This window comes from Podarcis tiliguerta, assembly GCF_965153285.1.
Source record: "Podarcis tiliguerta genome assembly, chromosome: 7".
In the NCBI taxonomy this organism is placed as follows: Eukaryota; Metazoa; Chordata; class Lepidosauria; order Squamata; family Lacertidae; genus Podarcis; species Podarcis tiliguerta.
In genome coordinates, this window is record NC_139540.1 from 47,551,234 (window position 1) to 47,574,312 (window position 23,079).

Consider the following 23,079-nt stretch of genomic DNA (forward strand, 5'->3'; position numbering starts at 1 on the left):
AGAATTGTCTCTCAGTCATCATAGTACTGTTACACACAATGATAGACTCTATTTCATGGCTTTTCATAGAAATGTACTTTCTTCCATAACATTTTTTCACAGGCATAGGAGTTAAGCAGCATCCTTCTATGCTTTCTTTTCATCTCTCTTCTGAGCTATGGTGCAGGCTTCCTTTAATCCAGGGGTCAGCAACCTGTTTGAACCAGCAGGCATATTTTGAATTTTGAGAGAGTGCCGTGGGCCTCAATCACAAAATGACTGTCGTGGAGACTTGCCATAACACAACATGACTGCCATGGCGGGCAGTGGTGGTGACATAATACAAAATTAGAGGCTTTAGAGTCATTGCTGCTCCCCCCGGCCCCAGATAACCTCAAGTCAGCTACATCTTGCAGGTCCTGATAGTGGAGATCACAGTATTGATTTTACACACACACACACTTCATATAAACATTTCTCCCCATGAACACACTCTCTCTATCCAAGTACGCCTCTCCTTCTCACACTGACATGGGCATCTACATGGTCAGTGGTCAGTGAGGGGCAAGTCAGAGGGGTGGTCAGTGAGGGGCAAATGAAAACACTTAAACAGTACAGCAGGGTAATTTCTCATTTTAGGTGCTGGATTTGCAATCACTGGGTTAGGCATTCCAGAGAAGATGAGATGAAAAGGTTTTGAAAACATAGTAATAAGGGTGTGGGTTCCCACTCTGGATGTGCCAGGCACCAATACACTTTGGATGCAGCCGAGTTTGATATTATGGACATCTTTGACTTGGTATCTCAAAGTTGTGGGCTGAATCGTTTTGTTTATTTTATAAACCAGGAAATCGCACTATAGACAAGCCAGGCTTCTGAGGCTTTTTTCCTCCTATTTCTTTGGTAGGAAGCTAGCATTCGGGGTGTTTTTCATGCAGCTAATCACCTTGACAAGAACGTAGAAAACAAGAACAACAAAAAACCAACCACCCCTTATTTATCCTGAGATGTTTGAAAATACAGTTTAATGTATTAAAATTACAAATAGCTTTTACTTCTGCAGGCACGAGAAAACCGCAGGCTTCTACATGCCCTAAAAATACTGTTGGATGACTTCCGATCTGAGCTCCGGGATGATGAACGAGAACGTCATGGCCTCCAGCAGCAGTATGCCACTGACAAAGCTGCTTGGGAAGTGGAATGGACTAAACTGAAGTGTCAGCTGGAGCAGGTACAGTTCCCATTGGGGAAGGGCAGTAGCTCAGCAGCACAAGATCTGCTCTGCATGCAGAAGGCCCTAGGTCCAATATTTGGCATTTGCAGGTAGGGCAGGGAAAGGCCATATTTTCAAATCCTGGAGACCTGCTGCCAGTGGGTGTAGACCACTGAGCTAGATGGACCAGCTGTCTAACACAAATAAGGTAGCTGCAAATATGTCTGAAACAACAACTTTGAGTGAACCACCAGCTCTTATTATTGTTTAATCAAATTGTAGGATGGATTCAGGTGCACTTACTCAAATAACTAGTGCCTCATTCTCTAGATGGTTTCCCTGATGTGATGCTGTTTGGAATAGCTATTTAATGGGAGTAGACAGTATTAACATTTTGCTTTTATTTAATCTTATTAAATTGTAGAATCTTATTAAGTCCTAGAAAGTGTGGTTTTGTGTCTCCCTGTTGTAAGTGGTTTTGATTTTTAATTTAATGTAAAAATTTTATGTTTGAGTAATTTATTAATTGTGCTTTATTGCATTTATTCAGTAAAGTATTGCAAATTAGAGCAGATGGTTTGTGGCAGGCATGTTCTAAGCCATAACAAATGTATTATTTGATGCTATTATTTTACATCAGGCACAGGTGGTGAGAGCAAAAATGACAAGAGTCCTAAAAAAAATTCATTTGGTAGCATTACCTAATTTCAGTGAGGATAAAAGTCAGAAAGCTACTGGATGTAATGAATGATAAATTAAGTGGGGGGGGGGCATGAATAGTAATCTTGCAGCTTAGGTAGAAATGCAGTTGTGTCTGCAACTGGTGATTGCCAGTGAATGGGGATTCTTCATTCTTTCCCTGCACAAGTTCTTCACCATAGACACCAAGAATAGGGAGACTGTGTAAGATCTCCATCAAGCTATTCATGACACATGCCTAGAACAGCAGACAGAGATGACTGCTTCACAGCTTTGTTGCATAGATACAGACAGATCACTTCTTTGAAACTGCTTGGTTCAATTGGAAGATATTTTAGCTGAATGTAATCCTAATTATTGGTAATGAACAAGGAAGCTCCCAGGATGTATTTATAGGGCTTGGGAAGAGCTGCATATCTGTGATTTCAATATGGCATCTTTGCAAGGAACAGGGCATTGGATACAGAAATAGGAGAACACCCCCACTCCCTTCACAGGCTTACTCTGATTCATAATACAGCTATCCTCCAGCTCAGATAATAGCTTGAACTGCGAGAAAAGCTGTGGATTGTAATACTTGCCTTAGATTGAAGACAAATATAATGAGGTGCTGAGGTTGTATTCAGAGCCAAAGAATTACAAATTTTGGTGACATGTCTAATTGGATTTGCAGCCTTAATCTAGCAATTAGGCAAGTATGGAGTCCTTGTATGACTATTGTACTATCGTTGCCTCTTTTAGAGCAAAGCTGTGCTTCAGAATGTTAAGGCATGTTTGTAAGAATCCCCTTGTCAACTGGGTAGCAAAGCCCAGCCTTTACATCTGCCATCAAAAGAGATGTTGACACTAACAACCTTTGTTTCATTTATAGCTGGAAGGGAAGAGCGAAAAAGCACAGAGTGAGACTGGTCTTGAAGCAAAAGCAGCTTTCAAGAGAGAGAGGGAGGAGCACAAGAAGCTCCTGGCTGACAGTCACCGATTAGTTATGGACTTGCAGTGGCAAATCCAGCACAGTGAGAAGAACTGGAATAAAGAAAAGGTAGAGCTTTTGGAGCAGCTCAGCAAGGACCGGCAGGAGTGGGAGAGGCAAAAGAAGGAACTGCTGAGAAGGCTAGAGCAGGTAATTCGGATGTCAGGTCATGATGGAATGTGTCTGCACAACTATATTACAAAAATTAAAAAGGAACTATACGGCTTTCTTTGTATACAAAACAAAAAACAGCACAAACAGGGTGAACACTCTTTGTTTCATTGGTTCTCATAACAGATAATTACAGAAGCCCAAGGGACCTAAGGAAGAATGCTTCCAAAACTAATTTTAGAAGCCTCACTAGTGTATAGGAAATTAGTTAAAGGTTAAAGGCTATTTCCTGTCATTTCACTTCTCCCACAAAGGCAGAGTCACTCTGACCTTTAGAATGCAAAGCTTTCTTGTTCTCAGAACACAAAATTATATTCCTTTTCCTTCTTAAAAAATCAAGATCTGCACATTGTAGTCTACTTCTCATTTTTAATTCTGTGGTTTCCTCTCACAAGAATGATTTCCTAGTGTGAGTAGTTGTGATGTGTGAGCCACAACCCTCTAACCAATTGCAAGGCTGTCTCTGAAAACTCTACGTCTCATTGAACCTTACTTATAGTCCAAATGAACTATCTCAGGTTGATCTTTTGGATACCACTTAATCATATAAAAGCTGAATTCTACTGTGAGCTGTTAGAACAGAAAATCTCACAAGACAGATAGTCACCTCTTTAGTAACTGTATCAGCGTAGCTGTTTCATGACAGGCTACCAACTGGGGAAAAAACCCTGTACATTGTATCTCCCAGCTTCAATAAGGCAAACTTTCAGTTCACTGAGGAAGAGGAAATGACTATTCACAAACCAAATAATTTATAAACGTTCTTGCGTTTAGATTCATTTTTATAATGTTAATTCCTAGATGGCAGCACTCCTCTTTAACCTAGGAAACTTTCAGAAATTTGTACATCTTTGGATCAATATAGCTTCTTAGCAGTTAGCTAGATGGTACTTTCTGTGGAAGCAATTAACTTATCTCTGGTATTTTGCATGGCACTCTGCATGTTTGGAGACATCACAGTGATATATACATAAAACAAGAAGGCAAATAATCTGAAGCATCTAAAAACAGAAATAGAGGATTGTGGCATAATCAATATGTATTCACCATAATCACTGACCATTTTTCTTTCTGTTTACTTTAACCATAATGTAGGAAAGCAAAACATCCCCAGATTTATGAAGCATGAAATAGATCATATGGGATAATTGTGGAAATAGAAGCATGCTGACCTACATTTCTCAAGGCTTCCAAATATTCTCTTTCAAGTTCACTGCTACAGTGTTCTCTCTTGAGACACAACATCAAGCCTAATTTTGTACTGATGGTGACTGCACGCTTTTAGGTTTTCAGATTAATTATTTCACAGCTCTTGTTTTTTTGCTGTTTAATTATGAAGAGGAACCTTTTGCTGTTCTAGTATATTTATGTACATGTGCATATATTGGAGACTAGTGATAGACTTCAAATGTGATTCAGCATATGCCACCCCTGCAAGTCTTCCTGTGTTGACCACAGATTCACCCCATGCACAGCAGACAGGGGAAGTTCACAATTTTAAGTGCTGATAGCAGGGTCTACCAGGTGGAAAGATGCTAAAATCCCACTTAATGTGGTGCCTGTGTCCCCAACAGCTTTCTACTCTTCCCAGCATGAGATAATAATTATGCCTGACACCTATAATCCACATAGGCACTACACTAGTTGTTGCACTGATCTGTGTTAGTCCAAATAAAAATATTAGGGTGAGAACAGATGGTACAGACAAGTTGGAACCTTTTCTGATATCTCCTTCCCCTCCTAAGTATAGCACTAAAGCAGCTGGAGGATACTGCCATTTGAATGCAGCCTAACAGAGCAATGCTGTGCATGTTTACATGAAAGTAAATCCCATTTTGTCCTATTAAATGTATTTAGGATTGAAGCCTAAGGCATTGAACAAGAAGTTTCCATGTAAGCGTGCTCTTGCCATCAGAAACACAAACTAGGAACTGCCTTTTCCTCAAACATCTGAGTTGAAACGATTTTATGGAAATAATCAATCTTTCTACCTTTTTATTTGAAAACATCAATATGATATTTAAGTTTCATATATATCTATATCTATATCTAAAGTGGTATAAGATGAAATAAGCAGACAACTACTGTGAAAGCTACTCTGTATTCAGTTGATGTATGGTTAATTTCTTTCTCAGCTTCAGAAAGCAAATCCACAAAGAGGAGACAACATTCTTTGTGACTCAAAAGAAACTAGCCTTCATTCATTTTCAAATCAAGTGCCTCACCCAATGGGGTCAAGATCCTACTCTGATTCAGACACCATGCAATTTGAAGATCGATCACTGTCGAAACTGAAGGAAAGTGACAGGTGCACTGCCACAGAAAACCTCTTTCTGGAAACACTGTCCCTTGATTCTCCGGATGATTCTGATGAACGGCAGCCTCAGAAACTGGAACGAGAAAGGTTCTTAACTTGTGCAAATGAGGTGCGTCCATTGCTCTTTGTATTGTCAGCTCAGTTGTAATCCCATATCCCTGCTATTTGGTCAAAGCGTGCTTTCCACTGCTGTTTATATAGGGCCTTCTGGTGAATCAGTTCATTCTGGGAGTTGACTGTATTATTTAGCCAGATGCACATTGGATCTTTCTTGCAGTGACTCTATTCAAATATTATGCTGCATATAGCCAGGGCCAACGCACCCATGAGGCAAATTGAGGCGACTACCGGGGCAGCAGATGCTGATGTTGATCTTTCTCACCCCACCCACCCGCCTTGCTTCTGATGTATCTCTTCCCTCAACTGGTTCTTCCCTGGCACCATTTTGGGGTCCCCCTCAGGTGCCAGAATGTCTTGGGCCAGACCTTACATATATTGTGATATAGATGCCACAATCTCACATCCCTACCATGGATAAGGAGAAGTTTGGTGGGGGACTGTGTTCCCTGATCTAGGCTATTAAAATTAGAATTGGTTATGGAGAACTTCCATTTTTTGCCATTGTTTATCATTTGTCTTTTTAATGGGGCTCTAAACAGTTATCTTTTTAAATTGTAGAACAAACTCTTTCTATAAAATAGAAGTTTTTAAAAGCTGGGCACAAAAATTATGACTAGGGGGTGGTTGTTCCTACACTGCATGTTGTGAGGAATCATTATGGTATTCCCCATATGATTAACGTAATGGTCTGCCCACACATTTAACAGCAATGGTATAATGAGTTTCAGTTGATGCTAATTATCGATATCTAGTAAATTTATAATGAAATAATGTCAAAAAGTAGATTTTATCTGATCTCAGCACTGCAAGGTCACTAATATCAAAGAGAGTAGCACAGAAAAGCAGCTTCAGACATGCAAATATAATATGAGATATGTACTAGTTGTCTTTATAATCATTGGAACTAAAAAAAGTTGTGCTCTATTGAGAGATAATTAATCTGTGTGTCTGGTCTTAGCAATGTGAGGGTTATTTGTTTATACTAGTCAGTTCAACTGGGAATACTATACACAGATGCATATAAAGAAAAAATCCTTCTTAATTATCCAAATATTGGAAGCATGGGGGAGGTCAGATATGCCTTCAAAGGGTTTTCAAGAATTTGATATATTGAATAAAGTTAATGCAAATACAGCCCACAGGCGCCCAATATAGGCATATATGCAGGCTCAAAATTAACAGTTTTTTTTACTTTCAGGAAGAAGAAATGCACAAGGGAAATCTTCAAAGGTGAGTAAAGTGGGGTGAAACATAGCACAAAATGAATTACATGAATTATATTAACACACTTACCCTAAATTGGCTTCAAGATCTTAAAACTAGATACCAGAGGTTCAGTTCTAGAATTTTACTGTGAATAAAACTCCCCACTATTCTGTAACATAATATTATGGAGAGCTGTCACACATGTGATTTCCTCCCTTAATGATGACTTCTTATTTTTTGAATCCCTTTGTTAATATATTGCATGCCATTTAGTTTCTTCCTCAGTTTACCCATCAATAGCCGTGGTTAAGTGTAGGACAAAACAGCACAGAGATTCAAATATAAAGTGAAAACAAAGCAGATTGCATTTTCTTTAAAATAGTGATATTGGCAGGTGGTGATGCTTATGTGTATGGTTACTTAAACTAGACAGTTAACTTCACTTTGTTAAAGTTGCTTTAAATAAGAACATTTACACTATATGGTTACTACTACCCTAAATGATACAACAAATTCAATACAGACTTCCGGTCAATTTTGTTAATTTGACGCTATGTGCTTCCTTCTCCAGGGCAATGTCTGTCTCCTCTATGTCAGAGTTCAAGCGTTTGATGGACATTTCTCCTTTTCTTCCTGAAAAGACTCTGCCTTCTTCCAGCAGCAAGGAGGAGATAACACCTCCTCTGTCTCCTGATGATCTGAAATACATTGAGGAATTCAACAAAACTTGGGATTACAACACTACCAGAAAAAATGGTGGAGCTGTCGAGAGACCTGGAGATACTTGGGCAGAGAGGACAGAGATTGGGAAGGCAATCAATAATTCAGTTCCAGATCCATTCCAACCACCTTCATGGTACCTCACCACCAGTGTTACTATGACAACTAATACCATGACCAGCCCTGAGCACTGCCAGAAACAACCACTGAGGAGTCATGTTGTTGCAGAAAAAATGGGAGTTAAGGTCTTTCATAGTCCACCAGTTGTTCGCAGGTTTGAAACCTCAGTGGTAGCTAGCAATGAAGGGAAAAGCCAGTCAGAACCAGACTTTTTGTTCCCTATGACCAAAGTTAAGGGAAATGGGGGCGAGACAAAAGGTGCTTCTTCAGAAGTGTTTGGGCGATGGTCTTCTGACCTCTCCAGACACCACAACGATTTCCTGGAGAGTGGTATTCATCCTATTGAACGTCCTATTTGCACTACTTTGGGTTTTGCGTCCTCCTTGCACAGCCTGGAGATGTCCAAAAACCTGAGTGATGACATGAAAGAGGTCGCTTATTCTGTCAGAAATGCAATACGTACAAATTCGACAGAGCTTCAGTTCAAAGACACAGCTTGTCAGACTAATGGGTTGAGAACTACGGGCACACAGACCACTCAAACTATCAGTGTGGGCTTACAGACAGAAACTTTGCGTAGTATCACAAGCAGTCCACACAGGTGTCTGACACCAAAAGGGGGTACTACACCTGTCTCATCACCATCAAGAAGCTTAAGGAGCAGGCAGGTGGCACCTGCTATTGAAAAGGTCCAGGCCAAATTTGAACGCACATGTTGTTCTCCCAAATATGGCTCCCCAAAATTACAGAAGAAAGCCTTTTCCAAATCAGATCAGCCAAATAACAGGACATTACCAAGCACACCTCAGAAAGGGTTCAGTGAATCTGCTTGGGCCAGATCAACCACCACAAGGGAGAGTCCAGTTCATACTACTATCAATGATGGCCTCTCCAGTTTATTCAATATCATTGACCATACCCCTGTGGTTCATGACACCCTCCAAAAATGCTCCAGGTCCAGCAGCCGATCAAGGTCAGCAGAACCCAGGTCAGAACTGGGTCCTATGCAAGACATGTGCACAAGTATCCGTGGTAGGTCACCCAGTCCCCTCCGTTTTGGCACAGAGCTACAAAAGGATGAAGGAGCTGAAACGACAAGTATCAGGCAGGACTTATCAGCTCCTCCGGGATATACTCTTACAGAAAATGCTGCCAGAATTCTCAACAAGAAACTTATGGAGCATGCCTTAAAGGAGGAGAAAAGGCTAGCTTCATACAGCCCTCCCAGTCTTAGCAATGAGAACAGCACAGGAGAAATAAACAAAGTTGAACCAGGGTCCATTGAGGTAATGAGTTTTATCCTTGTATAGTAAACCTTTTTAGATGATGAATGTTATTTGTGAATGTTGATTAAAATATAAATGTGGAAACATTTTTAAGCAAAAGGGAATTGACTGTATAATGTATGCTTCTTTGAGACTGCATTTTGGAAGAACTTTAATGCAACACTTTTCTATGCTTCACACACATTTGTGGGGGGGACGTGGCATTTGTATATAATAGAGATATAAGTAGCAATGGGTCTTTAAATGAACGCACCATGATGATGGATCCAGCCATAAGATGATCATATTGAGGGGTGTTTCATTGTAATATATCTGAAAGATAACACAGCAGTTTTCATATGCAGTATAATTTAAAATATTAATTAACTTGTATTTCATACAGTAACACCATGACAATTTTTAATGTATGTCAGTACAATCTTAAGCAAGTTTATTTATCAAAAGTAAATTCTGCTGAATGCAGTAGAACATAAAAATTTTGTTTTAGGAATTGGAGATTTCATATACACAAAAGGCACTATTTACCACACTCGAGTATCCATGCACAATTGCTTTGAAATTAGCCAGTTTTGTGATCCAAAGCCTCCTGAGACAAATAGGTTTTCAGAGCCTTTCTGAAAGTCTGGAAGGTGGTAGCACTCTGGAGGTCAGCTAGCGATGAATTCCAGACACAGCTTTGGAAGCTACTGACTACAACAAATTTGCCCACAAATTTACTTTTGGGATGGAGGAAACTTCCAGCAGGGCCTCTTTCTTTGGTCTTAGCAGATTTACAGAAGGATACAGTGTCCATAATGCATCCCAGCAAATATCTTCCTACTACATCTTTGAACCCCTACGTATTCTACAATCTTCATAAGTATCCTGCAACATTGCCGTATTGCTTTTTGAGCTGCTCCAGATGTTAATATTTTTCTGGATAGTTCACCTGTGCCATCATGTTTGAAAACTATGTGAGGGTTGCGCCTCGGGTTACATGTATTTGAAAGCAGAGCAGCACAATAGACATGTGATTTTCACCCATGGTTGTATGGTTTTTCTCCTGTGTGAAAATTATGTATAAAGATGATTAGGAAATGTTTATTGCTGATCAAGTATGGTCTTCTGGATAGAAGTTGGCTTGGGTCAAGGTTTAAATCCCAGCTCAGCAATGAATTCACTTAGGGGCATGTCATGGTAACTCTTGTTATTCTTGAATAAGTGCAGTATTTGCATTTGCATTCTAAATATTTTATATTCTTTTTTTAAAAAATGTGTGAATATGCTATTTAAATGGATCTTCATTATAATGACCATTTGAAATTGGTTCACTGTACCAGTTGTGGCATTAAGCCTGCAATCCTGTACCTACTTACTTGGGAGTAAGCTCCACGGAACTCTAAGTAGGCATGTATAGAATTGCACTACAATTTCCAAAACTAGTAACTGAAGTTAACCTTAAATACACACATTTTATAATCCCTTAACATAAAGTAATAATTAAGAAGTTTTACATAAAGGCAAACACGTTGTGTGGGCAACTTTTATAACCAAATGTCACATACAGGGGGAAAGAAATATTGCCATTGTGTGGTGTGTTACTACTCTTGTTATATCATCTTTTCACAATGGCAATTACTTCACAGGAACTGACTTCAGTTGCTTGGATGTTGTTTGAGCTCACTTCCATAGTTCCATAAAAAGATACAAGTATCGTTGAGGGTGCTTCCAGACAGGTCTTAATATTGTAAATGTGTTGTGAACAATTATTCTTTTTTAAACTTACTGGATTTTCCTCAAAAAGGGTAAATCCAAATTAATTTGGGGAGTGAGGATACAGGCTGGCATTTTTATGGCGGTGACATTGTGGGGACGCTGCAAAAATGTTGTATGCAGGAAGAGAACCACTCCCACAGCACATGCTTTTCTAGGAGCACCCTGAGTAATGCTCCAGAAATATGTGGGATGGTGAACTTTGAAAGGCTCAAGTCCAAAGGATGGACGTTTAAAATGTGATAGCACGATGAAAGGTTTATGGAATAATCATTTAGAGCAAGTCAGTTTAGGAAGTTACTTGCTAATGGCTTCTATTCAGATTACCAAATGCATTTTTGCTCGTTTGGTGGCTGGGCTGAACTTAAAATGGCATGCCATGTAAAGTAAAGCATCCTGTCAGTATTGCTCCTTTCTTGATTCTGGCAGTGGGAGTGCCTTACGTATCTGTTCCAAATTAGCCAATCCGCTCATACTGAAAGAATAATTTATTTCTGCTCTGCAGGAATAATGCATCACTGATTTTTGAATACCCGCATGGAATGCCAGTTAGAAGCTTGTTGCTATTTCATTTGTGCTTCTTACAATTGTTTTCTTCAAATTTTCCATTTAGGATGCCTTCTGTGATACTTGCTAAAATATAGAATATTTGTGTGCATTCACATGCATATGTGTATTATGTATACACATGTTAAATACACACTGGTGCTTTTTTCATATATGTATATATATATTGCTCTGCCCCAGGGCAATATGATAAGTTTTGTATCCTCAAAATGCTGTTTTCGAAATGCCCTCTACATCTGCCCTGACCCTACCTCTGCCAAACGTCTATCTGATTAGGAAGTCATGGCATCTATATACACGAAACTTCTTCAGGTCACACAAAAAACAAAATGTCTGGTTTTTCCTTGAGCTGCCAAGAACTTTGCATACATCCGCCATAGTTCTGTTATTCAAGAAGCTGGGAAAGAGAAGAGCTCCTGAAGAAAGTCCAGCAGGCCACATTATTTGGCAAGAGAACTGCTGTAGCTGCTGTGCTGTGTCATGCTTCATATTCTGTTCCGAATTGCGTGGCCCTCGCTGCATACTGCCCTCTCTGCTGACAACCGTTTCCAGCGCTAGAACAGATGGCATCAGAATGCTTTCTCTTTTTTTGCTTCTGCTTTTTCTCCCCTTCCTTAAAGGCAAAGACAAAACAGCAAATTCATATCCACTAGATGTGATTTGTCACCCAGTCTTTCCGATTCTTGCTATATGAACCCATTCCTTGCCTTTAAAAAAAAAAAAAAAGACAGAAACTTTCTAATTTCAAAATTTATTCAGACTTTGGAATACATTTGGAACAAGTGGAATACATGCTTACCAATCAGATATAGTCTTTAATGCCATACCCTCATGTAAAGACAATGCTAAAAATTGGGGGTGTCTCCCATTTGCTTTCTCAGTGTAATGTTAGCAGTTTACTGCATCTTTCACATAGCCTCTCCAGTTATGGCTGTGGCATAATAAATGTTAGCAGTGAAATATGGAGAGCTCTTCAATGCTGACTACATTTCTCTGGTTTAAATATTCTTTCCAACCTACTTCCTCTTTTTTTTCCCTCTGTCTGTCTATGTCCAGAACCAAACTGTCTTACTAACTGCCCCCTGGGGACCCTAACCCTGCCTGCCTCACTGCTGTAAGTCCTTTCTACCTTTGTTTCCAAAATTCTTTACTTAAAACAACAACTTTTACTTGGTGTAGAAGTATAAACCGAAGAAACAGCAGCATTCCCTGTCACTGGCATGAGCTGACAGTGGATTCCAAATAGAGAATGAAGCTTTTGAGTCATATAGCTCTGTCCTCTAAAACATTTCCCACCAAATATTATTCATTAGTCACTGTCATGAACACTCTCAAACCAGCATGTTTCCTCTTCAACCAGGTCCATTCCATGGAACTAAGTTGAACCAAATTAGTTTTAACGCAGCTTTGCTAGCTATAGGATTCTGCCCACGGTGCAGTTTTGAAGGTATTTTTACTTGTTGTTCTTTCGTTCTCCACCATTTATTGCACCTGTTAATATAATTCTTCAGTTTCCAGATAAATAGGGCAGAGGCAGCTGCCTTGTTAGGGTCATGCTTTAGATGCAGCAACATGCTCCATTGCTTGTGCTGTGGCAACTGAAGACCAATCCACAGGATAAGGTCAGTAAAAGCCCCACAGAAGGCTGGGAGTAAAATGGAAAGAATCTCTACATACCTAGTTTCGAGACTAATGTTGCGTTCAGACTTTCATAAATACGGAATTTGCCATTGCAGCATGATAGCGTTGTCATTGCAAAAGTTTTCATTGCATGGTGAGTCATTCCTTTTCTCTCAGATGGAAAGGAAATGGGAAGAAAGCTTCGCAAGGTGAGATGGTTGCCTCACTGAACGAGTCTGTCCTACAGATGTATTTGAACATACATAGTTTGAGAGGCAGGGCTCCTGGGAGTGCACATTCATTACATGTTCAAGACATGCAAACTTTTCCTCAGGAACAAGCACATGAAAAACCATTCTTTGTGTTTGCAGCAAAAGTTGGCTGTGCACAGCACTGATTGGCTGGAAGGGATGATGGCATGAGTTTTTCCCCTCACAGCTTTTCGTCTGTTTTAAAATGGGTCCTGCTTTAAGAAAAAGAAAAAAGAGACACAAACTGAGTATCGGCACAATCCTATGCATTTTTATATCTCACTGAGTTCATCATCTCATTAACTTCAGTGGGAGTTTTACCCTAGCAAAGACATTTAGCATTGCGACCTAAATAAGCATGCAACACTTCAAAATAACAAAGCATATAGGAAGAGCAAGATCGATTACTGGGTCAGTTCAAGCCACTTGCTATTATGCCTGCCAAAGGCATAGCAACTGTGGGAGAAAGGTGGGCTTCCCCTGTGGGATGAAATGTGTTGTGAAAGAAGCAAATGGAAACGGGACAAATGTTGAAATGTTGTTGCTTGCGTAAATTGCATTGCTTTGACCAAGCAATGGTCTGGTTTTATTCAAACCACAGATTAGCTTTGCACAGCAACAAAACAGCTAGAGAGGAGCCAAGCAGTTGTGATCTCCACTCTGAGGGTCTGCCCATTTGCTTGTTCACACTGAGGCATATTTGCATTTAGGATTATGTGTGAACCAGGCCAGTGCTGTCCATTACTAGTAAGTGGTTGCATTGAAGCATCTTACTTATCCCGTCTCATATTATAGACACTCTAAGCAGTAGACTTAAACATAGCCATGTATGGCAAAACAAAACCTGCCAGTCCTTTATTCACTGAAAGCAGCTATAAATGGTGTGTTCTACATATTGGAGTTCAGAAATAAATGTGGGCCTAATTCTGCCTTTCTCTTAAAGCTGCGATAGAAAGTTGCCTGAAATAGGAGTAACATCATTGAAATAAATTAATAAATGTGGCCATGTATTTAGCAAGAATAAGTCAGAGTAACCAAAATTCAACTGAGCTGTGCATATAATTACATCTAGAAAAACATAGTCTCAGTCCATCTTTTCTTATGGTAGACGCTGGGCATGGTTTTAGTATTGTACCATATTTTAACAAGATGGAGACTTATAATTTCTTTCCAATTGGCATGAATGTATTCTTCACCTTATTACTGGATGTTTCTTGATAGCTTTCCAGTACAAAAGCTCTATTACTGATTTAAAATGCTAGGAATTCTTAATTTAATGGGATCTTGAAGGGTAACATTCTCTCCCCCATAAAGTGTTGTGGTCCTTTTCTCTCCATAGGGAAAGGGCTTTTTCAAGGGTAGCTTGAAGACAGTAACACGAGTGCAACCTCTCTTCATTCCATGACATTGTGTTTTGTGCATCCTGTTTCAGTCTGTTTCTGTCTCTTCTGCCCTTGCTTTTCTGAAGCAACCATCCTGTGCACAATTACCTGAGAATAAGTCCCCCCTGAATTCTGTGGGACTTACTTCTGAGTTACATGACTAGGGATTGTGGAGCAAAATACTTAACTGTCAATGTCTGCTTTATATCGTGTTACCAGGCTCAGCATCCTCCTGTCTTTTACTGCCTTTGTTCCATTTTTATAGCATGGTGTGGTAAATCTCTCACTCCATTTAACATGTGTCTTTGGCTCTTATTCAGTAACTTATTCCATAACTCTTACTATGTGGTATATAACTTCCAGCTTTGTATACTGCCAGGGTACATTTTGATTTGGATTTTTGTATAGCTTACATATCACTCTCTCACCTGTTTAGTGATTTACACCCTCATTGTGGACCTTTTTCTTCTATGTGTTGATAATCTTAGCACTTTTTGTTTTTAGATTCTTAAAGGTACACAGTGGAAACCTGATTATGTGCTTTGGCAAGTTTACACCTCTGTACAAATTGTACGCAAAATTCTCCATTCTGTAGGAAAGTCTGTAATTACTAGCTGCCATCATCAGTCCTAAAATATAAATAAACTGTCAGTGTGAAACATCACAGTTAAAGGCTGTGTACTCCAAATGCAACCAGGCCTTGCATTAAGTTTACTTTTCCGGTCTTTAACTTTTCTCCTTCAGTAGTCCTGGGTTGCAGATTGATTTGGGCTGTGGCCAAGGCTGACAAGGCCTTGAAGCATCCTGAAGTAGTACCTCATGTGACTGATTTCTAAAAGTGGCACTCTTTCCTTCCACTTGGATTGATCGATCTCTTTGTGCAATTACAAAAGGGGGAGGGGTGCTCCAATTAAGAACTGTGGAGCCAGAGGTTGGGGGATGATTTTCATGTTTTTACTTCAAGTAAATAGATATCAGTGACCAGTGTTAGCTGGAGCTGCTTGTCTGTTTTACTACTTTCAGTTCAGTTATAAAGGTCAGTTTTAAGTCAGTAATATTGTTTAGCAATTGCCTACCATTGCTTTTTGGTCCAAATTATTTTTAAATCCAAGTACACTGAGAGGAAATCATGCTTTCTATTCTGAGAGTTCTTCAGTTGATGATTATATCATAATTTTATAGAGAATATTACTTGAACAAACCTGACCAATTGTCCTCTCACTAGCAAATGTAACATCCAGTGTCACTGAAAACGTATTAAAGATACTTGGGGGCGCGTCACACGATGGAACTGCCTCACATCAAGTATTTTAGTTATGCCTACAGCCAGTGTTTATAATTATGAGCATATTTAAACAGTAGACTTCTCCTGAATGTGAACATTTTGAGCCAGACTGCATGTGACAGCAAGAGAATTTTGTGTAGAATCAGGTCCAAATCTCTCTAGCTCATTGGGAAGGTGCAATTTGAATAGCAGCATGAGTAGACAAGTTGAGGCATTAGAATTCTCCCCTATTCAACCAGTCTTCTTCCTGGGTGCACTTCGTTGTTGTTAAGTAACCTTTGAGGTGACTCCAAGATCAGAAGTAAACCTCACTGGGATAAAACTGGTATTAAAAATGGGGTGGGTTGGAAATTCGTCTTCCCCCTCCCCTCCAGCCTTGTATTATAGGAGACTGGCAGGACTCTGTTTGGGCCTCCTCTAGTTGCCATCTCAGTTATTTTCGTCCAAAATCCTAGTAAGTGAATGTTGGTCAGAGACATCAGTTCACTTAAATTACTTGCCTCATCCTTTCATATTTTGCTTCATTGGTTACAGGCAAAAGTCAAGAATTTAAGAGCTGTCTACAAAAATGTGTTTTTTGCTGCTTTGGTTTCCTTGCCAAATTACATATGCTTAGATTTTGGATTTAGCGTTCTTTCATTGTGTGATATATAAATTGGTAATTTTGTTCCTCTCCATTTTTTCACAAAAAAGGAACTACCTTGTTCCGCACTTGCTCCATCCTTAGAATCCTGCTTCTCCCGACCAGAGAGACCAGCGAATCGACGCCCACCTTCCCGATGGGCCTCACATTCCCCTACTGCCTCACTATCTCAGTTAACTGGGGAGGAATATGGAAGCATGGAACTGCCGTTGGAGAACCCAAACCAGTGATGCAAGCCTGCATGAATTATCACAGAATAATTCACTGTCTTTTGCATAGTAGCACCATTACCATGGCCAGTCTCTGTCAGCGAGGAGAGCTCAAGTTGCAGAGGTTAAAGAATGTTCTAGAATGCAGCTGCTTTGTGTACCTGAGAAACAGATGTTTCTAGAATGAAACAGTTAATGTGCCTGTAATAACTTATTTTTTTCATAGCTCAGAAAACTATTTTTGCCTCCATCTTTTCTACACACAGTATATTAGGATCTAAAAGATATGCAGATAAAGATAAGGTTTTAAATAAAACATGAATTATGTTTCAAGGGAAACTGAATGTGTTCTCTCTTTCCCACTCTCTGACTACTGGCTGCCTTCTGTTATATTTGCACCGTTAAGGTTTGGGTTTTGTTTTTTAAATTAGAATTTTAAGTTAATTATGTTGGTTATCAGTTTGAAAAAGAAAATTCATAGAGGTGCTTTAGCATGTCTGAAGCAGTAACTTTTAAGTAGTGAAAAAGCCATTGAACTAGTTGACTAGAGTTGTCTTAAATAAACTAGAGGGGAATGCAGGGAATATGGAATGAAATGTTTAGAAAAGGGCGGGGGGAGCCTCAGACAGTCTTAATGAAGTGAGCTGTACGATACATACACACACAAAAGATTTGCATGTCATTAGGTTCCTAGCACTTTAGTGCATGTAGACACTGCTACTGTACTCTCACTGTCACATCCGTGTCTCAATTTCTTTCCCTGTTATATTGTTGTGAATTTATCTGTACTGTACTTTTAATGTTGGTATTCTTGCAATGATTGTACAAAAAAAGATTTTTAAATAATTGTTCAAACAGTTCAACTGACTATGTACAGTGTTTATTGAAAACTTCCCTTGTTTGAGGGAAAGCACTGAGAACTCTGGGCATACTAAATTGTAACTGGCCTTGTTTTAAGAGTCTGTTTGAGACCATGTGGTGTGGAAATAAATTCCTCAGTATTTACAAAACGCTGGAGTTTGTTTGAAGCTTGATATTCCTAAACCTGCTTCCCATCTATTACATGAATGCTAGCAAACATCCTTAACAAGATAGAAAAATCTGAATATGAACAAATGGACATGTACATCCCCCTCCCCCCAAAAAGCTGAACTTGTAGAGTATGAAGAACTATGTTGGGAGCGTTCTTTGCTGTTTGCAAAAGAAAGAAAAAATCTAGTTCACTAGGGTGGCAGTTTCTTTTTTTATGTTTCCTTTGATATTTAGTGTTTGATCATGAGCATATGCTGATACCATCTATCAAAACAGACAAAATTTAAAAGCCAGACTTAAAAGCCAGATTTAACACATTCTTGTATCATACCAGGTAAGAATTGGCAGACGTTTGCTTTTCTTACAAGTATCTTTGCTCTGAAAGCATTTATGGGCAGTTAGGACAAGGCAAGGATGACTAGTGCTGTGTGATCTTGAGCCATTTTTCAACTGTGCCTCCTATTGCATTCCCAGAGGCCACATCAGAACTTCTGAGCACTTAAAAGGGGCCTCCTGAGTATTTGCCCTTCAGTGCCTCTTGGCACCCTAGTCAAGTATTCCACATTTTTTAATTGTTAGGGACAACATAAAGAGGAAGACAATAGGGGCTGAAAGAGAAAGGGGAAATGTGGTGTATAGAGGCTACATTGCAAGGAAACACAAGAAGACTGTAGATCATCTTTAGTGCTAAGTTGGTGCAGAAGCTAAGAGAGGTGCCATAACTTACAGTTTCTGTGTCTTTTTTTGTGAATAGGCACACATATAATTCTTTAATTGTGATACCAACGTTTCTTTTGATTTTTTGAGCTCAAGGGATGATGCTGTACACTATGTTCTCAATCAGCAATACAGTAGTATCTCAATGTGTACTGGAAAACTTTGTTAATCTTACAGCCAGAGATGTCTCAGATGCTTTGATAAGTGAGAAAGGATCGATTCCATTAGATATTTCCAGTCTTTTCAAACCCAAATCTCAAAAGAAACGGGTTGATTCAGCTGATGAATTTCAGTAGTAATTTGATAATTCTAACTCAGATGAGAATTATGAAATAAGCACCTTGGATAGTGCAGTCTTTTTGATAGATATTGTTATCTGCTGGAGGTTTTGATACAATTGAGGTGTATACATTTTGTTAAATAAATAGTCAATCAGATTAAAGAGAAAGAACTAGTTGCAGTGGTGTAATCACTCCTCTGCAATTAACTCCAATGCATTGGGCCAGGAGATGTAATTTCATTTCTTTATTTCCTCAGGTTAAAAAAAGATGAAGCTGATACCCCAGAAACATAAGCTCTCTTTTTCCTATATAGAAAGATACAAATGGGAAAACAAATTATAAGGAGTGCAGCCTAGGGCTTCTTTGAATATTCATAATCAATCTTCCTTAAGAGAGAGAAAGAGAGAAAACGAGAGAAAGAGTCACACATAACTAGGCACACATAACTAGTTAATGACTCCCAGAAGCGATGTTTGCTCTCTGAAATCAGTGCACACAGCCAAGCCATCGGATTAGTCCTTAGCCATCCTGAAATAGTAAGGTGTGTCAGGATAAGCAGCTTGCCATGGGTTGTCAAGTAAACTGCTTACATAACTGCAGGAATGACTGATACAAGAGGCTGGCTGAACCCAAGGAGCCAGAAAAGAAAAGGAGAGAGGGAGCCAAATGCATAAGGAAAGCACTTCAAAAGATCTGAAACCCACATTAATGTAACGTTATGTTCCCTGTGGTCAAATCCTTGAGCACAACAGTATCAAATATGTTGACCAAGATCTTTAAAAGCATGTGGGCTTTCACGTTTTAATTATGACAGCATTATTTTTCTGTTTTAACAAATATATTTTCTTTGTTAATATGGTTGATATGTTCTGCAACATTGATATGTTCTGCAAAAGATTTAAGGTAACTTCTGTCTCAACTTTATGAAAGCTTGATGTCCACTGGGTGCAACTGTGCTGGCGAATTACAAACTGAAGGACTGAGCAGAAATAGATAGAAAGAAATAAACAGGCTGGTGTAGGTTTTCAGTATGATGCTTCCCTTTGCTTTTTTTGTTATAGCATTTCTCACCTCCAATAAGTTTTATTTTTATTTTTATTTTCTCTTTACAAACCTGATGTAGATAATAGTTAGATGTTGTTGGGTTGTTGTGGCTGTGTGTGATGTGTGTGAAGATTGAGCATTTTCACATACAACTGAAGTTTTGCAGATAATCATTTTGGGCTGCTGTTCCAACTGGAAATCTCTTGTATAGGCTATGATCTCCCAACAAACCCTAAATAACTCTCCTTTTGATACTTCATTCAGAAGTCATTAATACTGATTTATGCCTGGTTACTACACTGCTAACAATAGTGAGACAAGTGTATTGCACAAAAATGGAGAAATAAAAATCTTACCATAACTGGCTGGTTAAGGAAAACTTGCCAAACCGTCTTAATGAGAAAGTTTACCTATTAAAGCAATGCAATACATAATAAGAAAACAAATTTATTGAGAGGTGGGCCTTGTTTTTACAGTTCTGGAATGAATGTGTAAATAACATTATTTTTCATTTTAATTTATTCATGGTACTATAGAGTTTCAGTTACATTGTCACTCCACCCTCTTCGTATGTCAGTTTCTTGTCTTTTTTTGGTTTTGTTTCATTTGTTTACTTTTTCTGCATGAGAAGCAAGGTTGCCTGATTAGAATGGTTTTTGTTTCATGTTGTTATAATAGAATATTACTATTTATATAAAAAAGTGGTATGATACTGCTTTAAATGTATAGTACAGTGTGATTCAAAGTGCCAAGAGCTGGCAGGCCTTTCTTTGATCACAGCTGCTGAAGAAAATGCAGTTGTGACCTCAGATATCGTTGCCAACTTGCCACACGTACAGCCTGATTTTCTGAATTCTTGGTGTGAAGAACTGACCCACCAGCTGTTGCCATCTCAAAGGTCAAAGTTATTAGCTTGTAATAGAAAAAAAAATGTGACATTATTCCTGAATTATTAAGCTTAAGGCCAAGGAAGCAAAAACGCACATTATTTATTCACATAGACTGCTGCTTTCCACTATGGCATGTCAGCATTAATCACCCAGGCACTTATGTAGCTTATCTTTTAAGCAGCAAATAATTAGAGCTTCTTTCTTAGGTTGAACTAAATAATTTAGTAGAATCATTTCTTCCAATCAGAAAAGTCTTGAGAAAAGGGCAGCAAGGAAAATGATGAGCAGGTTCCCTAAGCAGCATCCTAATGAATTAAAAAGACTGTTCACTATAGTAGTGTGGTAGAAAGATACGTGTTACATAGCTCTGATTTTTAACACTTTTCATTTCCCACAAAAGAGAGGAGATCCTGATATAAAAGTAGGTAATACCAAGGAAACTCCTTTAACTCCAAACCTTATGGGAGCTATTTTAAATGTTGCCTAAATTCATTTTGACCTAGCCATGATAGTAAATTAAGTTGTTAAACATCTGCTGTCATTACAGTGAGATCCTTTTGTAAAAGCTTACAAAATGTCAACTGCGCACACATCTGACAATGTCCTGTGACATTTTTTTAACATTGATATTCATTACCTCAGACTTCCAATGAGTTTATTACCTCATAGAAGTGACAGAGAATTCTAGCAGAGAAGGTTATTAGACTTAGTGTATATAGAAATGCTGGTGGTGTGATTACAACCTAGAAGCAGGTATTTTAATGGAGAGTAATGCATTATGCACAGAAATTACTTTGGCAACTGCTGAGTGAGAAGTACCCTTTAGGCAGCTATGAGGCGGCCAACCTAGCCTCATATTCTTCCATTCCAATATTACAATGGATCTTTAAGAAGATTTTCCAACACGATATAAATTCTAAGTACTAAAACAGGGATGGGGAAACCTGTAGTCTTTCGAATGTTGCCAGCAAGCCCAATGGTCAGGGATGGTGGCACCACAGCAAGATCTCAGGTTTCCCATCCTTGGAAGACAGCAGAAGCTGAAATATATGCAGCAAAAAGGGGGAGAGGTATGTGTGTCACTTAAAATTGGGACTTGAACTTTACTGTTTGGCCTGTCTTTACTGTTTATGATTCCCATGTGTAGTTTCTGAGGTAAACAAAATAATTGTTCTGGAATGAGATGAAAGGTAGTAAGTAGATCAAGGTCACCTAGTGAGTTTCATGACTGAATGGGGATTTGTTCTGTGGTCTTCCAGGCCCCAGTACAACACTATAATCATATGCTACACTGTGCTTTTCTTCTAGACCGGTACTATATACCCTTGAATACCTACAACAGAAGGTATTGAAATGGGGCAAAAAAACAGCTAAAATATTAAATAAACCTTGAGATGTAATAGATCCTTTGAACACCTTAACAGTAAAAGAGGCCATACAACCAAATAAAGCTATCACTTTACAATTACAAGAGAATCAAACTAATAAATTAAGAAGATTGCATAACCTAATTTTGTGAGATGGAGAAATAAGAGAAACTGGAAAACAACATCTGGAAATATACTTTCAACATAACATTACTTCAGAAGAAGAGTGGCCAACTATACGGGATGCTGCTAAAGCATATATGAGAGGGGCCCTCATACCGAATACAATCAAACAACAAAGAAAATCTAAACAGAGAAATAAAGCTCTTACTGTATATTGAATGTCATAAGGAAAGGACATAAACTAACCCATAATCCAGAAATTCTGAATCTCTAAGATCATTACATCAACAAATACAAAGAGGAATTAGAGAAATATACAAATAGTATGAAACAAAATGGTATGGATCTGACAATAAATAAACCTTCTAGATTGCTACTTGCTTTTTTGAAGGATAAACAAGTGAGAACTTTGAAACTGGTAAAAGGTATTTGCAATAAAAGCAAATCCCAGCTCAGGAAAGCCCAAGAGTCCTGTCTTGCGCCCTGAGTTTTCCACCCTTTCCTGCCATTTTCATATATCCGTGATGTGCATTATAATGTTCCCATAATAGGTTTTTGAGAGCTGTCTGTTTTTTGTTTGTTTGGTTTTGGCTATAACCTGTATTTGGTTGACCAATGAAATCTGATGACGATGATGACGATGACAACAACAATGATACTGGTAATAAAGCATAAAGATAAAATAGCCACAAGTTCAAAGGATATTATACGTTACTTTCAACAATTCTACCAGGAGCTATACTACTCATGAACAGCTTTCCCCTCCCCACTTCATGAGAGAAGCATCATAGATTTCTGTTTCCTTATGCCTCTGGTTTGAAAGAGTCATTGCCAATCATAATTCAGCATGATTATTATTCCATTTTTTGTGTAAAAATCAGAATTGAACGTCTTCCACACCGTCCTTTGTATGCTGACATATGGTGATCACAGTGTGAAAGAAAGTGGAGCCGGGGGTGGGGGCTGCTATTCCTCTTTCATGTCGGGTGTTGCAACAAGGAGGTCTTCAAAGCAATTCCTGGAAATTGGTTCCTTCGGTATCTCTGATGCCTTAGGAAAATATGTTAATATAGCAGCAGAACCATAGATAGAATCTAAGCTTTGATGCCTTTTAA

At 38.8% G+C, this 23,079-nt stretch overlaps 1 protein-coding gene and 1 long non-coding RNA gene across 12 annotated transcripts in view; one reads left to right on the forward strand and one right to left on the reverse strand.

The window, feature by feature from the left end:
- Positions 1-17,520, forward strand: part of MTCL1 (microtubule crosslinking factor 1) — a 93,549-nt gene extending 76,029 nt beyond the window's left edge. For 9 of the 11 annotated variants that reach the window (XM_083449997.1, XM_083450000.1, XM_083450001.1 and 6 more), the window contains 6 exons: positions 1,043-1,210; positions 2,763-3,011; positions 5,168-5,458; positions 6,668-6,699; positions 7,247-8,801; positions 16,352-17,520. In XM_083449997.1, the coding sequence (XP_083306123.1) occupies positions 1,043-1,210; positions 2,763-3,011; positions 5,168-5,458; positions 6,668-6,699; positions 7,247-8,801; positions 16,352-16,531 (2,475 nt within the window). In that variant the 3' untranslated portion in view covers positions 16,532-17,520. Of the gene's footprint in view, positions 1-1,042; positions 1,211-2,762; positions 3,012-5,167; positions 5,459-6,667; positions 6,700-7,246; positions 8,802-12,176; positions 12,235-16,351 lie in introns of all 11 variants that reach the window. The other 2 variants (XM_083450006.1, XM_083449999.1) reach the window with 2 other exon arrangements.
- LOC310682003 lies at positions 9,209-14,289 on the reverse strand. The gene is made up of 2 exons (XR_014513715.1): positions 12,798-14,289; positions 9,209-11,733 (listed from the first exon to the last, which is right to left on the reverse strand). It is a non-coding gene; the product is annotated as an uncharacterized lncRNA (long non-coding RNA).
- Positions 17,521-23,079: the final 5,559 nt, after the last annotated feature.